At 51.8% G+C, this 13957-nt stretch overlaps 3 protein-coding genes across 3 annotated transcripts; 2 read left to right on the top strand and 1 right to left on the bottom strand.

Annotated features, from left to right (window-relative positions):
* Positions 1-1001: 1001 nt before the first annotated feature.
* Positions 1002-4908, top strand: N7539_002994 (uncharacterized protein; the record flags this gene model as incomplete). Its single annotated transcript, XM_056932597.1, has 3 exons — positions 1002-1099; positions 1150-1462; positions 1537-4908. The coding sequence occupies 3 exons, from the start codon at positions 1002-1004 to the stop codon at positions 4906-4908; spliced, it is 3783 nt and encodes a 1260-aa protein (XP_056792556.1).
* A 3395-nt stretch (positions 4909-8303) lies between these two features.
* N7539_002993 (uncharacterized protein) lies at positions 8304-9878 on the top strand (the record flags this gene model as incomplete). The annotated part of the gene is made up of 1 exon (XM_056932596.1): positions 8304-9878. One exon carries the CDS (start codon positions 8304-8306, stop codon positions 9876-9878), a length of 1575 nt encoding a protein of 524 aa, XP_056792555.1.
* Positions 9879-13222: 3344 nt separating this feature from the next.
* Positions 13223-13957, bottom strand: N7539_002992 (uncharacterized protein; the record flags this gene model as incomplete). Its single annotated transcript, XM_056932595.1, has 1 exon — positions 13223-13957. One exon carries the CDS (start codon positions 13955-13957, stop codon positions 13223-13225), a length of 735 nt encoding a protein of 244 aa, XP_056792554.1.

Genomic DNA, 13957 nt, shown 5'->3' with positions numbered 1-13957 from the left:
TCGAGCAGAATCTCCCACCAGACGATGAAGATAGAGCTTGAAACGAGAGATTGAAGGCGACTCGAGGGTACTCGATAATTTCCAGGTAAATTGTACCAACCGATTTCGAACAACAAGAGATGGAAGTTGTCCCTGCCTGTGAACACGATTTAAGTCATCCTCAATGGAGGGCACGACGTTCACGAAGGCCGCATGGCTCTCATACAAAGAAATTCGGCATCTGGACGGACGATCCAGTGCCCTGGGCTCCTTTGCTGAAACATTTTACACTCGCCATGGGCGATGTGTCTGATAGGACAGCCAGTCGCGCAGATTCACAAAGAGAAAGTGCACCGAGTCAGACTGACACACTGCATTCTGTCCACGTTTTCCGCGAAGTTGGAACGAGGGTCACAAAGAAAGTAGGACGAGTTTCTTCTTAATCGTTGATCTTCAGCCACGGCTGGTTCCATTGATTCTTTGTGGTGGCTCACGGATCTCTTTCTTCGCTTGGAATAAGGCGTCCATACCTGTTTCAGCTGTTCAAGTTTTCTCGATAGCCGAGTCGCCAGGTCACGTCGAGTGAATGCTGGTTAGACACACAGAATGGGAGCATGGTCGCTGTTCCGCAGCCTTGTGCTGCTGTCTCTCGTCAGTCAATCTGATGAGTGATGTTGCAGAGCTTATAGTCTAGTCGACAAACACGAATGGCGATCATGAACGTCATCAATGTTTGGATGAACGCAAAGACAAAGCATATTTCTCAGTTGATGATGGCTTGGAAAGCCGCACATGATAATCCTCTGTTGAACATTTCCCCTTTTTTTTTCGTCTTTTTAAAGAAAGACGTATTTCCTGATAAGGTCGCCTGTCACTGAAGATGGTGTTTCCGAAAACATCTCGTGCAATAAAAATAGACCGCCAGGCTCTTTACTCCAGACTCCATAATATCGACTATCGATTATCAAGTCCGTGCTAGTGCGAGAATCAGGACTCAGGAGACGTCAGTGGGGCAGTGAGGCATGACCGTGTCACGGTCTCAGCTCGATCCCCAGATCCACATCGGCGAGGACGCCTTGAACACCCCGGCCGGAGCTTTCATCTCGTGCGATGAAGGAAGGTGAGACCTGACCGGGCCCATCCTGATTTCTTTGTCTTCTTGATCCTCAGTGAGCCATCTCGCCGGACACTAGGATGCGTGGACAAGATGTACGGACGACCTCAGCCCGACCGTCCGCCGCAGCCTGAATGGCGACAGCCTCCGCGGCGTCCAAGTGGACAACAGTCAGAAGCCCCTGGGCCAACGCCTCCACCGCGACCGCCAACAACAGGCACATATTCTCCAGCAACATATGGTCCCATCTCGACGCCGACAACAAACACAGGCACCTCCCAGCTGGCGGGGCCCGGCGCAGATCCGCGAACGTGGGGTGTGCGGTACAACCAGCAGATACATCCGATCTACGCTCCACCGCCATTACCAGTCAGTTCATGAGCTTTCAAGGTCGAGTCACGAGATATCGCCGAAATCCGTCGCGCTGACTGGAATAACCACAGCCTCGCCCTCCAAGTGTCGATGAGACATCTCAAATTTATACACAACCGCAGCCACCACCACCACCGCCGCCGGTGAACACCAGCGGCTCCCCCCCACCATCTACTCTCGGCGTAGAGGCATTCTCAGTCCCTCAGTCTGCGCCGGTGTCGCCAAGTTTTCCACCACCTTACAGCGAACATGCAGCTCCAAATCCAACTTCACCTTATGCGGTGTCTCCAATACTGGCCCCTCCTCCGCCTCCCCCAAAGAAGCCAATCGGTTACCAACCAAGCATTCCGCCTCAGACTTCGCAGACTCCAGAGCGGCCACCGCTGCTTGCGCAGGGTGTAGGGCCGGCGGCAACCCAAGGGTCATATGGCTTTACTGGAACTTCTTCCGGTGATTATGCTTCCGGGGCTGCTCAAGCCACCTCGACGAGCTCCTCGGCACTGGGCCCAGGCACGCCGTCAGACTGGGAGCATCTTGGGCCAACCCCAGGTGAATTTGATGATCGTCCCTGGTTTCCCCCGCGGGACCAATCGCCTCAATCGCAACATGATGTCGCGAGTCTCAACGTACCTCACTCACCGCACCTGATCTCCACTCCACCTGGATATTCCACTGGGTTCGGCAATGCTTCAACATCTGGCCCGGAAGACACACCACTCCCTGAAAGAGTGGCTACAGGACAGGGTCCTTCGCGCAACGAAAGTCATACTGTTTGTCCACATGGGACTGACATCAGTTCGCCGATCAGCCCGTCTAGCGTGCAAGGGATCCCGCAGGCTCAAACCCTTGCACAGACAAACAAGGTTGACTCGCAAGTCACTTCGCCTGGATTCTGTGCCGACACCACACTCGGAGCGATCGATACACCCCAGCGACATTCGCCTCCCCCAGTCGAGCCCCCACAAGGAAACACTCTACTGCAGAGCCCCCACACCGAGGATCTCATTGCGTCTGAAATAACTATCCGAGGCAATTCGCGGCCAGCCGGAGCTCCGACTATCGGCCTTGGTCATGCTCAGAACCCCAGTCAAGGGGATCCAGCACGGCCAGCGGATCCCTACGAAGACCTCGATCCTTGGTTCAAGTCTTCGTTGGTCCGCTATGTCTCAATGTTACGAAAAGAGGCAGTCGCAGATACAGATGAAGAACGCTTCAAAATCTTCACGGCATTTGCAGCAAAGGAGACAAAACTGCGCGAGATTCTTTACAATATTGAGCACGATCAACCCGAAAAGCAAGCGGCATCCAGTACCCCAAGCGTGCCGCGCAAGGATTCACCTGCGGTTTTTGAGTCAGGGGAACCGGCCCTTGAATCAGGATTGATTCCTGTCGATTCAGAGAAGGCGTCTTCCGCGTCTACACCAGCCATAGATGATGCACAGGATCTTGACGACAATGCTAGCGAATACAGTGCAGGAGGCAGGCCCATCCTGGGTAAGCAAGCTCATCGGGCCTCACAATGGACACCTAATCTCGCGGCCCTTTCATCAAATGACGAGAAGAGTGGCCGTCCAGCAACAACTTCTCTGAACAGCCTCGCACTCGAGGAAAGTGGACCGAAGCAAAGTATCGAGCCACTTACTACAAATCCTCCGCGGCCCATCTACACACCGTTTCAATACACAGAAGGCCCCCAGCGTGGGTCAGATAATCTGACATTTGATCGTCCTGCATACCAGGCCTACTCTGAACTGCGTCAGGCTTCCGCTGTCAGCGGACGGGTACTTTCGGGTATTCCCCCGTCCATTCTTCGATCGCTGCCGGGTGCGCTGTCTACTCGACCCTCCCAAGTTAGAGACAATGAAACCTTCGTTGGCCTCATCCGTGATAGAAGTACTGCCTATCAGCCTTTGGGTCGCAAGTCCGATAGCCCAGCCCCACTACTTCCAGGGTCTGACCAGCAAGAACGGAAGTCTGATGACTTGCTCGAGGCTCTTCGGGCGATGGTTTTGACCCCTCTTGACAGGCAATCTCAAACCTCTTGGCATTTCACCACTTGGAAAGAGCTTGAGAAGTATCGGGATGAATTTGAGTTTGTTCAAGCCCAGATCGATGAGTGGGAGAGCTCGATGAAGCAACGCCGGGTGCAAATTGAGGAAGCGCGTACTGCTCGTCAGGAGGAGTCGGAGGCTCATATCGATGAGCTCTTCAACGAGAAGGCGATTGGTTATGCCGACATCAATACATTAGAGGAAGATTTCCGCCAGGATGAAGCACGTGTCCAGCTGGATGAGGAGCGGGAAGAGGTTGAAAGTTTCGTCCAAAAGGTGTTCAACCCTCTGGACGAGCGCCTGAAAAGCGAGATTGGGGCGCTCCGCAAGTCATACGAATCCGCTCTTAGGCAGCTGAAGCGTGATCGAAAAGCGCCAGGCTCGCCACTTGAACAGTGCAGTCCCTCCGTTACCATGAAGCTGATCAACGCCATTCATGCCAAGCTGGAATTTCGCTTCCAGAAGAGGCTCGAACTCGCGCTGGACTGCGAGCGGCGTCGCAAGAAGGCCGAGCGTCGGCCCCTTGTCTTCATAGGTGATATGGCGGGTTTGCGTAAATTGGACGGAGAATTCGATCAGATGGAAAAGCGAAATATTCTGGAGGCGGCCAAGGACCGCGATGATCGCGCCAATCAGTTGATGGATTCATTTGACGACGCGATACTTCACGGTCTCGGTCTGAATCAGAGTCTGCTAGACGAGCTTTCCAGCAGAACAGCCCGATTGGATCGCTCCATACTAGATTCGTCCGGCTTGTCAACTGCTGAAATTGAGCATATTCTTAAGTCCGCAGTGACCTTTGCAAATTCGCTTCGTCAAGATTCAGAGGCAATCTTGCACAGCTCGGCTGTTGCGGAATTTGTCCTCAACAACGCCGACTACAATGTCTCCGTGGCAGAAGCACAATACGCAAACTCCGAGGCAGAGGTTTTTGAACGACTCGAGCTAGAGAAGAAGAAGGAAGACGCCATCCTGCGAGAGGATCACGAAAAGAAATTGCAAAGCATAAAAAGTGGTCCAGAAACGCTTGAGGTCACAGTTCGTCATTTGCTTGAGAATTTGGAGAAAACGCCGCGAGCCGCGAGCCGAACTCCCAGTCCTGATCCTACTCCTGCTGCTGCCTCTGCTCCCACGTCGGGCCAGACTGTCAAACGATCTTCAACGGCTTCGCCAGGCGAGACTGGCTCTCGAAAGGTCACACCGTCTCGACCTCCAATCGACACGTTGCCCCTTGAACTTCGACCTGCAGTGACTTTGCCTGTTCAAAACTCAGTATCGACACCCTCCCCCGCTAGTCAAACAACAATCGATCCGGAAGTGGAACATAAGGAAAGACTGCGTCGAGCATTGGAAGACGCCAAAAGACGCAATGCAGTGCGGTCTGGCAAGTAGTTCGATTGCTGTGTTTCGTTCGTCTGCTCTATTTGCGATGCGATAAGATTTTCTTCATTGCTTTACAAATTTCTGTCCCTTCTTTAAATGACATTGCACGTACCAATCTGCATCTAATTAATGAAGACTGCACTTCCCTATCTCCGTTCGACTGTATGTGTTATTCGGTCGCACCTTCTTTCCTCATTAATATATGGTATTCTTTTTATCACCTGATTCTAAGAGGTGTCGGTCACGGCAGCCAAGGTCCCTCCCTGTGCCCAGGGCCCATGTGACCACGCAGTCACACACTGTAAATGGCGATGTTGAGGTGCGGGACATACTCTTCCCTCATGTCCTTGGGCCCGAGACTGTAACTCGCGAGGTTTCCTTGTGTTCTTCTTGGATGTCCACTCCTCTCTATTTCATTCCTACGACGCACATGGACAGTTCGCGAAACACATTTGACCGCTCCTATCTGCCACACGTCATTTACCTGCATTGCCCCTCCATACGTGCCCAAATGGGCCACCGACGCTCCTGTACAACGTGCAGGAACTTTATGGTCAAGTGACAGATAGCGGACGCACAGACGTCCCTACTTCGATCGCTTTACTGGGGCCAGAGAATCTCGATGGAGTCGGGCAAGAGGCTTGCCCATTTCCAGAACCTCAAAGTGGAAAATGAATCCGATGCATCTGCAGACAAGGCAGACTCATTAGGCGCCCGCCCACAGTGATTGGTTCCCGGGCGGCCGTTTTCGAGCGAATTAGACGCCAGATGCGGTGAGCGCAGCCTCTTTTTTGCACGAGACATGTTCTCCAGGACACCGAACAGCCGACATACGTGGAGCTCATCTCTCTTTCTCGCTCTTCCACAAGCAACGGGCGGGGACTGACAATCTCAACCATGGACGAGGGTCCGAAAGGTTCGGATGGATGAGAGAGCAACCCGGACATGTTGTCCCGATCTGGCGGGTCGAAACGTGCGTATAGCCATGATGATTGCAATTAGACATGGACTGATGTTAATGACACCCTATCAGCAAGCGTACAGACTGTCCATTGGGTGTCGAAAGTGAGAAACTGAGTATTTAGATTATGGCACAAGACGCAAGGCAGACGATGTAGTGGGAAACTACAGAATCTGCTGTGAGCAGAGAAAAAATTGGCTGGCTCCGCTGCTTCCGGGTCTTTCTTGTGGTCGTTGCAGCTTTGACCGCTCCTCTCTCCCGGTGGCTCGAGACGAGGAGTAGGAAGATGATCATTTACGAAGTTACGAATGATTCAGGGGAATATTCAGTCTGCAGTGTGCGACTTTTGGATCACCAACTATCCGTGTGAATCATAAACGCCAGAAGGGCTCGTGCGCCTTCCACCGACTCGTCAATCATTCCGTCCTTTATCTTTAACCCTGACAGCCGTGGGTCTCTCGGAGAAATTCGAGCGGAGAGTGTGTCGTTGAAGAGTGTGTCGTTGAAGAGTGTGTCGTTGAAGAGTGTGTCGTTGTCTACCTTGTACAACTGTCCATCATCTGGACCAAGGATCAGCCTCCTTTCATTCGCTCATGATGGCAGCCGTGAACGATGTGGTCATGTCAGTCTCGTTGAACCAGGATCAGTCCAGCTTGGACCCCCGAATTTTCCCTCGCGGCAAGGTTTCAGGTCGATAACCTGATGACCTCCAAGGCCGCATGCGGAATGCGCACACAACGTGTTTCAGACCAAGTTCTTTGTCTATCAAATCCGTGATCGCAAAAACAAGTGGAACGGGAGTGGGAAAAGGAAAATGAACAAGATGGAACCCGAGAAAAGAAACTGACAAAACAAAAAAGAAACGAAAAAGAAAGGAAAGGAGTGGGGAACGCAAGAGACACGGACCCGGTTTACGGCGATCCTGAACTAGCATGTTTGGGGCATGCGCCTGAGCCGCGGCGTGATGAGATCACGAAGCAGAAATTCATTTGAGACCAGCCAGTTGAAACCTCTCAGTCGCTGCTTGGTGCAGCTGCTGGAAACAGCTCGCCATGATGCGATTTCTCCTGTTCCCCAACACGATGAGTTTGCTTCGGTTGGGACAACTCACCCTCTAGGTCTGGTTGGCCGATCAATCAGGAGGACCATCTTCGCTGAAGCGGCCCAATTTTGCCGCACGGCCGAAGCTAGTTTTCGGCAGCCAGTATTGAGTCAGCCCAGACTGGAAGTATTCTGGAATCAGACGCCCAAATCCTTCATGGTGAGACTAATGGCGAGCCATTTGCTGGTTCTGCGTGTGATCTTGGAGAATTCTCAGCTGTGCAATATTCCATCCTACGGAATGGTTGTCTAACCTTGACAGGAACCGACGTCACCTTCGTGGTGCATGATGGAGTTGCTTCGCCTCTCTCCCACCCCTGTTCCCCTTTTCACTAGCACTAGGCTTCCGAGGACAAGAATTGCGGAGATCCCAACTGGAGTTCGACTATGCATCTTCGATTCATGTGAGCAAAGTCTCTGTGCATTGACGCGGCAAGGCAGATCGATGATTGAACAAGGCATTGATCAACAAGTCGTACGGCACTGTGGGGATCACAGCTTCCCTCTTAATTTTGTATGCAGCTGTGAACCTTGCCGTATTGATCTGGTGCCCCGAGAGCCAACTTTAAGCGCCGTTGGGGGAAATTCGCGGCATTTTGGACTACTGCCTAAGTGCCACTGCATTGTGCCTCGACCCCCGTGGACCCGAGAATACTCCGTTGGCGATTAATTACTCAACGAGTGATGTGAGCATGTCGTGTTTCTGGATATCCTATTCCTAGCCTATTCTTTTTTTTTCATTTAACTTATTTCATTCCACCTGACGTGTGGTTGACGGAGCATCGCTGCGATTTCAACTTCAAATCTGACTCAACCTCATGCGTCCGGGGGCCGGGAGCACAGCGGGCACAAGCGCGGAAAGCCATGAACAAGGACGAAAAGCATCAAAGCGACATGCGACCACCGACCACCGACTACCACCACCACCACCACTACTTGCGCGCCGCGGGGGATGGTTCAACTTGTTGTAGTTCCAGGGTCTTCCAGAAATGAGGACTCCGCCAGTCTCGTTCAACTTATTTAAGGCGGAAGGGCCGTTCCATGGTTCAAAAAGCTCAGGTGTACCCGCTTTCGCCCACAGGTCCGAACAAGTCCAGCAGCTTGCAACGAGCATTTCTGATCCTCGTGTCTGGTGGTTCCAAGCTGTCGGAGCTCCTTGGGAGACTCAGCACGGCTCTCTGCTTCTCTTTGCGGTAGCCCCTCTCTCCATTCGATGATTCCTCATCTTCCTGACATCACGGAATTATCCCGTCAAATTGTTGACCTCTCCCCCCTTTGTCGGCCTTGATTGGCCATGGCACCTCCAACGAGACAGTTTCACAAGCTCTCGATTGGTCAAAAAATGCCTGAAATTACCCGGGCCGAATCCTCACGGGCCGCTCACGTTGCGGGGCAGAGACAGCGCTCTGATCGTCCAGGAGGAAGCGACGACGCAGAACCCGACAGCGAGAGCTCCAGCGAGGAGGATGGATCCGAGGATGAGGAAGACGAGGAAGGAGAAGAGGAGGACGAGGAGAGTGGCGAGGAAAGCAGTTCTCAAGTCTCAACTATTCGGACTCGGTCAGGCATCACCTATGACTTGACGAATCTCGACACCGAGTCTGGAGCCAAGGCCTTACTTGGCTTGACTGGTCATTTTGAGGTGGTCAATTGCGGCACTTCCTCTACTGGCTATTCATTCCAACTGCTTGATCGGCCTCGTGTGCACATCGGGCCCGGAAAGTCTCCAACCTGCACTTGCACGACTTTTCAAAGTCACCCGAATGTGGCCTGTCACCATATCTTTGTGAGTCAACCCCGCTTAAGGGAGGGAGATGCCCGTTCCAGGTCGAGCAGTAAATCGAACGTTGGTACTGACGTGTGCAAAACTTTGCAGTGGCTTCTCGATCAACTCCATAGCTGCTTCTTCGCGGACCCTGCCTCAACGGAACTAGCACTGTCTCACGATGGACGTCCGAGTATGCATCCACAGATCGAAGAGCTTCTCAGCGGTAAGTTCGAAGCAGTGGCAGATCGACTGAACTGGCCCTGCCTTCGCGCCGAGGGAGATGAACGCAGGACCGGCATGACTCGGGCTGAAAAGGTCCGAGATGTTCTTTCTGCCTTCAGTCCCAAAGTCTTGCCCGAAGATTTTCGTCGTGACTTGGTTGAAACTACGGCCCAGTCACGCACGCCCGAACAGTGCGTGGTGCAGGGCGATCTGGAGGCGACTATCTTTCGCCTTGCCGTGCACGATGACAGCGTCTTTACCAGCATCTGCAAAGCCATGCCCTCTGGTGCCTGTGCGGTCATCTACTTCGATAAAATACAGGAGCAATTGCGTCGTCTCCTAGCCGACTTCGATAGATACTGCACAACGGGGGAGACCACGGCAGAAAGTGTGAGTCCTGGCCGGGGTCTGTTCGAGGTCGACGAGGTGGTGCAGCAGCTCCGTCGCTCTGTGTCTCTGATTCATGCCAATATCGCACTCCGTGCCCCGTACGGATCAGAGGGTGCTGCTAAAGCTCTTGTCTTTATTCTCGAGGCCGTGGCCGCACGCAACAAGGATGCATTGGAAGGAAATACTTGGGGTAGGGCCTCTTTTCATGGAGAGGATGAGGATCAACGTAACCTGTACCATATTCTTATTGGATCTGACGATATGGATTTGGAAACTGATTCTGAACTCTTCGTTCTTGATGCCCTCAATGCCCTTCCTCCCGCGGAACTCACCTTGCATCTTCCCAAGCTGCTTGAGATTCGCAGCAAAATTGAAGTCAATCGCGCGCCCAAGCAATACCTCATTCGCCTGGGAGCCCTCATCCGAGTTGTGGAAGCGGCGAGCGCCGCATCGTCATCCGGAATGGGCCAGATGGGTTCCGGACAGAAGCGACCTGCGGCTAGCAATCCATACACATACTCGAAACGAAGTCGCTAGTATTTGAGGTGCTAGTGACTCAAGTCGCTTGCCTTGGGATGAGTTCCGTCCTTTTTTTCTCCCTTTCCCGGGCACGACTTGCTTCTCGTGTTCCTTTTTACGCTTTGTTTTTGTCACTTATTTTCTATTTCTTATGTTTGGGCGGCTATCTTGTTCATTCATTACAATACCCCCCTGCATTGATGTCACCAGCGAGTTGTCAAGACTCATTCGATCGACGGGCTTTTTGTGTCAGGTTTCTGTACATCTCGCTCCTTTGTCTCTTGCAAATTCTGCGTCTGGTTGAACATACTTGGGAGGCTGTTTGTTGTCAATTTATCCGATGTGGTTCACACATCGGACTTTGTTAGTCGGTTTTCAATCGATCTAAATCTCATTGAATATTACTCCACGGATCCTTGGTCAATCCAGTGAAACTTTGATAAGAATCGGAAGCCTAGGCTCGCCTCCTGACACAACTCGCCATGACAAAGCCCGATCTGCACTACTGTGACAGATGTCAGTATACCACGCTCTTGGCCCCCAGATGCGGGTTGCGGCGATATTAAGTATGCCAAATGGCGTCATTCGAGCCCAGGTCGCCGGCCTCGGGACCCCGCGTCCACGGTTACAGGCGCGCCATGGACGTGTCACTCGGTCCCAAAGACGTGGCAGAAGCATGGTTGTCCGCATGAGGGCCGACGGTACAGACCCACTTGGCACATGGTCAGGACTTCTCTGAGCGCTCAGGAGCCCGAGGCCTCCCCGAAACGCGGCGTTTAGGATCAGCGGCAGACTTGACACAAGCAAGCCAGTGGTACATAATAGTAGTTGTCGCAGTAGTAGTGTGAGCGCCGGCAGAAAACTGATGGATGCATGAGTGGGTCAGTCGCGGAGTTCTCTATCGAGACCATTACATACTGTAGTAATAGTCATGTCCACAAAGCGCAAGTGGTGTTTGTCTGACTAAGATTTGAATCAGCACGGGTGACCATGAACCGGTTCTTCGTGTCCACGAGCGTCTCTTAGACCGCGGAGAAGGAGACAGTTGCCGTTCGAGATGTGGTACAGTGTGCAACTGTGCAACTGTGCACTGGGAGAAGTGGAGATAAAGCAAAGGTCATGATAGACGAGAGAGTTGTGGAGTCGTGGCGGATCACCTCGGCATTGGCGCAGCGAAGGGAGAAAAAAAGAAAAAGAAAGAACAAAAACAAAGTTAAAAAAAAAAATAGGAGAACGCCGGGCGCCGGGGAGAGAGGAAGAATACTTCCGCTATTTGATACCCCTTCAGGAAAGGTCCCCTGTCAATTACTTCTTCAATGGGCTTAAACGTCGGATGGGTATTTGGCTAATGTACACGTCTTGATCTGTTCCTCGTTGGATCGTCGAGAAAACATATTGGTACGAAAAAGAAGAAGAATAAATGATGGGCTTAATCCGCTAATGCATGATGGAGCGACTACTGCACTATCAGGAGTTAGTAGGTAATTAGTGTGTTCTACATACAATTGAGGGTCGTAAGTCTATTCCAACTTGGGTGTGTTCCGAAGGACGAGTCTTGGATCTTCACGCTTTACGAAAGTAGCACAGCTAGGCTACAATGCCAATATATGTAGATGGCGTCGTCAGATTGGATGCTCAGCAGAGATAGGCTGTGCTGAACAATCATGTCGTGATCCATATTCCTCAACGGGGTTTGTTGGTCGATCCGATGGTGTTTGTAGTAGTATCTCCGAGCCTCGGGCTATCCCTTCATTGTCCGCTGTCTAATGACTAATACACTTTGAAACTTCATGGGTGATTTTTTGGAAGAAAAAAAAAGAGCTGATCGTCAGCAATTTACAATCTCACGGTACATTCTCTAATACATTCTTCGTGTATGGTTGGATCGTAGAGTCCAAGCGGCGCTCGGTCCGTGCCAAATTCTCTAATGCGAGTCATGTTTTTCCTTGGATCTAGCGGGTGGACTAGCCCCCATTTAGCCGAAGAGAGCCCGGCCTTGGTCTCCTGGACAGACAGCTTTCTCGATGATTCATGATTGTTGTCGCAGACTTTTTGATCGATTCCCAAAAGATGGCCGCTGAAACACGGGTCACTGGGGGGCCAGGGGGTTTGAATGGCGCCTGAGACCGAGAAATTTTTGGCCGAGGACAAAAAGCTTTGCTTCTAAGTGTGATTACACACTATCTTAGACCTCGTAATGTTCATGAAGTTAAGAAATGAGTGAGATCACAGCGTACGACTTGCCCACATTCTGGATGGTTTCCCATTCTTCTTGTAGCTTCTCCAGAGTCCGAAGTGGTGGGCGGTCAAATATCCCGGAGGCAATCTTCAACTGTTCACTACGGTTGGTCTTGCACGTCCTGAAGAAGAGGTCTATATTCGCAGGAGATCGACTTCATGATGGTATTGTAGAGATCATCGAGAGCTCGTCGCTTTTCTCGGTAAGTCGCTAGCTCTGCTTTGTGCTTTGCAGCCAGGGAATGCAGGTTCGTGAAACCGGACAGGTCCAGATCAGCCAGTGATTCTGCCAACGACTTGACGGATCGAATTGTCGGATCGAATTGTCGGATCGCAATAATCCCAGATACCAGAGCTTTGTGCGGTGCTCTTGATATGACTTAGCCATCGGCGCCAGTCACCGCTCGATTGTAGGAACGGAGATTGCAGGCGCTCCTTCGCAGACACGGTATCCTTTTTTCTTGGTATTCTTGGAAGTAGGCTTGCTGGAGGATTTCAAGGCAAGATTTTAAGCGTACTTGATACTTTTTCCGCGTACTCCACGTCCGAAAAGTGCTATAGAAATAGATTGGACTCCAGGGCGGCGGACTTGGGTCTCAATAAACGTCATGATCAGCACTGTGACGACTTCTCTCTACAGCAGTGGATGAAAGTTACAGCGATCGTGTAGTATTTTTGTGACCTGGAGCCCATGGCAATCTACGGCCTTTGGAGGTGCAGGTCCAGCTATTTCAAGCCGAACTGGAGGTGTTTGAATGTTTATTGTTTCTTGAATTCTGCTTTGGAAATTCCCTTTTATCTCCCTCGCCAGATGAAAACCTGACCATCTTGGACGATCAGAACAATCAAGGAGAAGAGTATCGCACTTTCGTCCTCACTCTGAATATATCGAACGCTGCACTTGAGGGTAAAGATAACGGCAGGAGTTTTACCATAAAGCCAAAATCCAGCCGCAACCTCACACTAGACCGGGGTCCCTTTTCCATCTTCAAATCATCACATGTAGGTGGTAGCAGAAGCTGTCTCGTCTTCTGTATCCTCGTCATGCTGAACTCTATTCTCAATTGGAGATCGTGGTGCAGACTGTCTCGGACCTAGGTACTGGCCACTTCATCAGCCAAATCCTATACCGAGCTGCAGACCGTCTCGGATTCAGTAGCGTCTAGATCAGCGGTCTCTGCTCCAATGACCTCCTTCTCGAAAGCGCACCATCTCGAGCTGCAGATTGGCACCGTTCTAGTGACCACTCCTTCTTCTGAACTCCATCCTTGAGTGTTGTTTCGTGAATCTGCGCGCCATCTCGAGCTGCGCAGTGACTTGGCTGCAATGGCCTCTTCTTCATATGTGCACCATCTCGAGCTGTTGACCGACTGGGTCCCGACTATCTCCTCGTTACCTGGATCCTGGGTCCGTACAAGGACATGCCGAGCTCTTTCTGTATCTTCTTCAATGCTCTTGTTCTCGTCATGGGTCGGTCTCACCACGGAAACGACGATTATGCCGCGGATGGTGTCGAGGGCCGTACTTCTATGACCATTTGCAATCTTGCCTTGCTTGTACTGGTGGATTGCATCCGTCAGGCGATCGATATCCGAGTCCTCGAGGTCCGAGATCGAGGTGAGATCTTTTCGGAAGTCGCTGATCTCGGGTGGGATTCGTATGAAGGGAAGCTCGACGAGCTGGCCATTGTACTCGGATTTGGTCATTTCGGGATTGCAGTATTCCCAGACGCCGCAGACCTTGACGAGCCTTCTGTTGTAGTTTGACCAGTGAGGCCAGTCCACGTGTGAGATCAGCTGGGGAACTGCAATATACAGCTGTGGAGCGGTAGGCTGGACACGTTCGCAAGTGAAAGTCAT

The sequence above is a fragment of the Penicillium diatomitis genome (genome assembly GCF_028827545.1).
Source record: "Penicillium diatomitis strain IBT 30728 chromosome Unknown utg000003l_segment0_segment0, whole genome shotgun sequence".
Lineage (NCBI taxonomy): Eukaryota > Fungi > Ascomycota > Eurotiomycetes > Eurotiales > Aspergillaceae > Penicillium > Penicillium diatomitis.
Note: the sequence above shows the minus strand (reverse complement) of the source record. Positions and strands in the feature narration are given on the sequence as shown.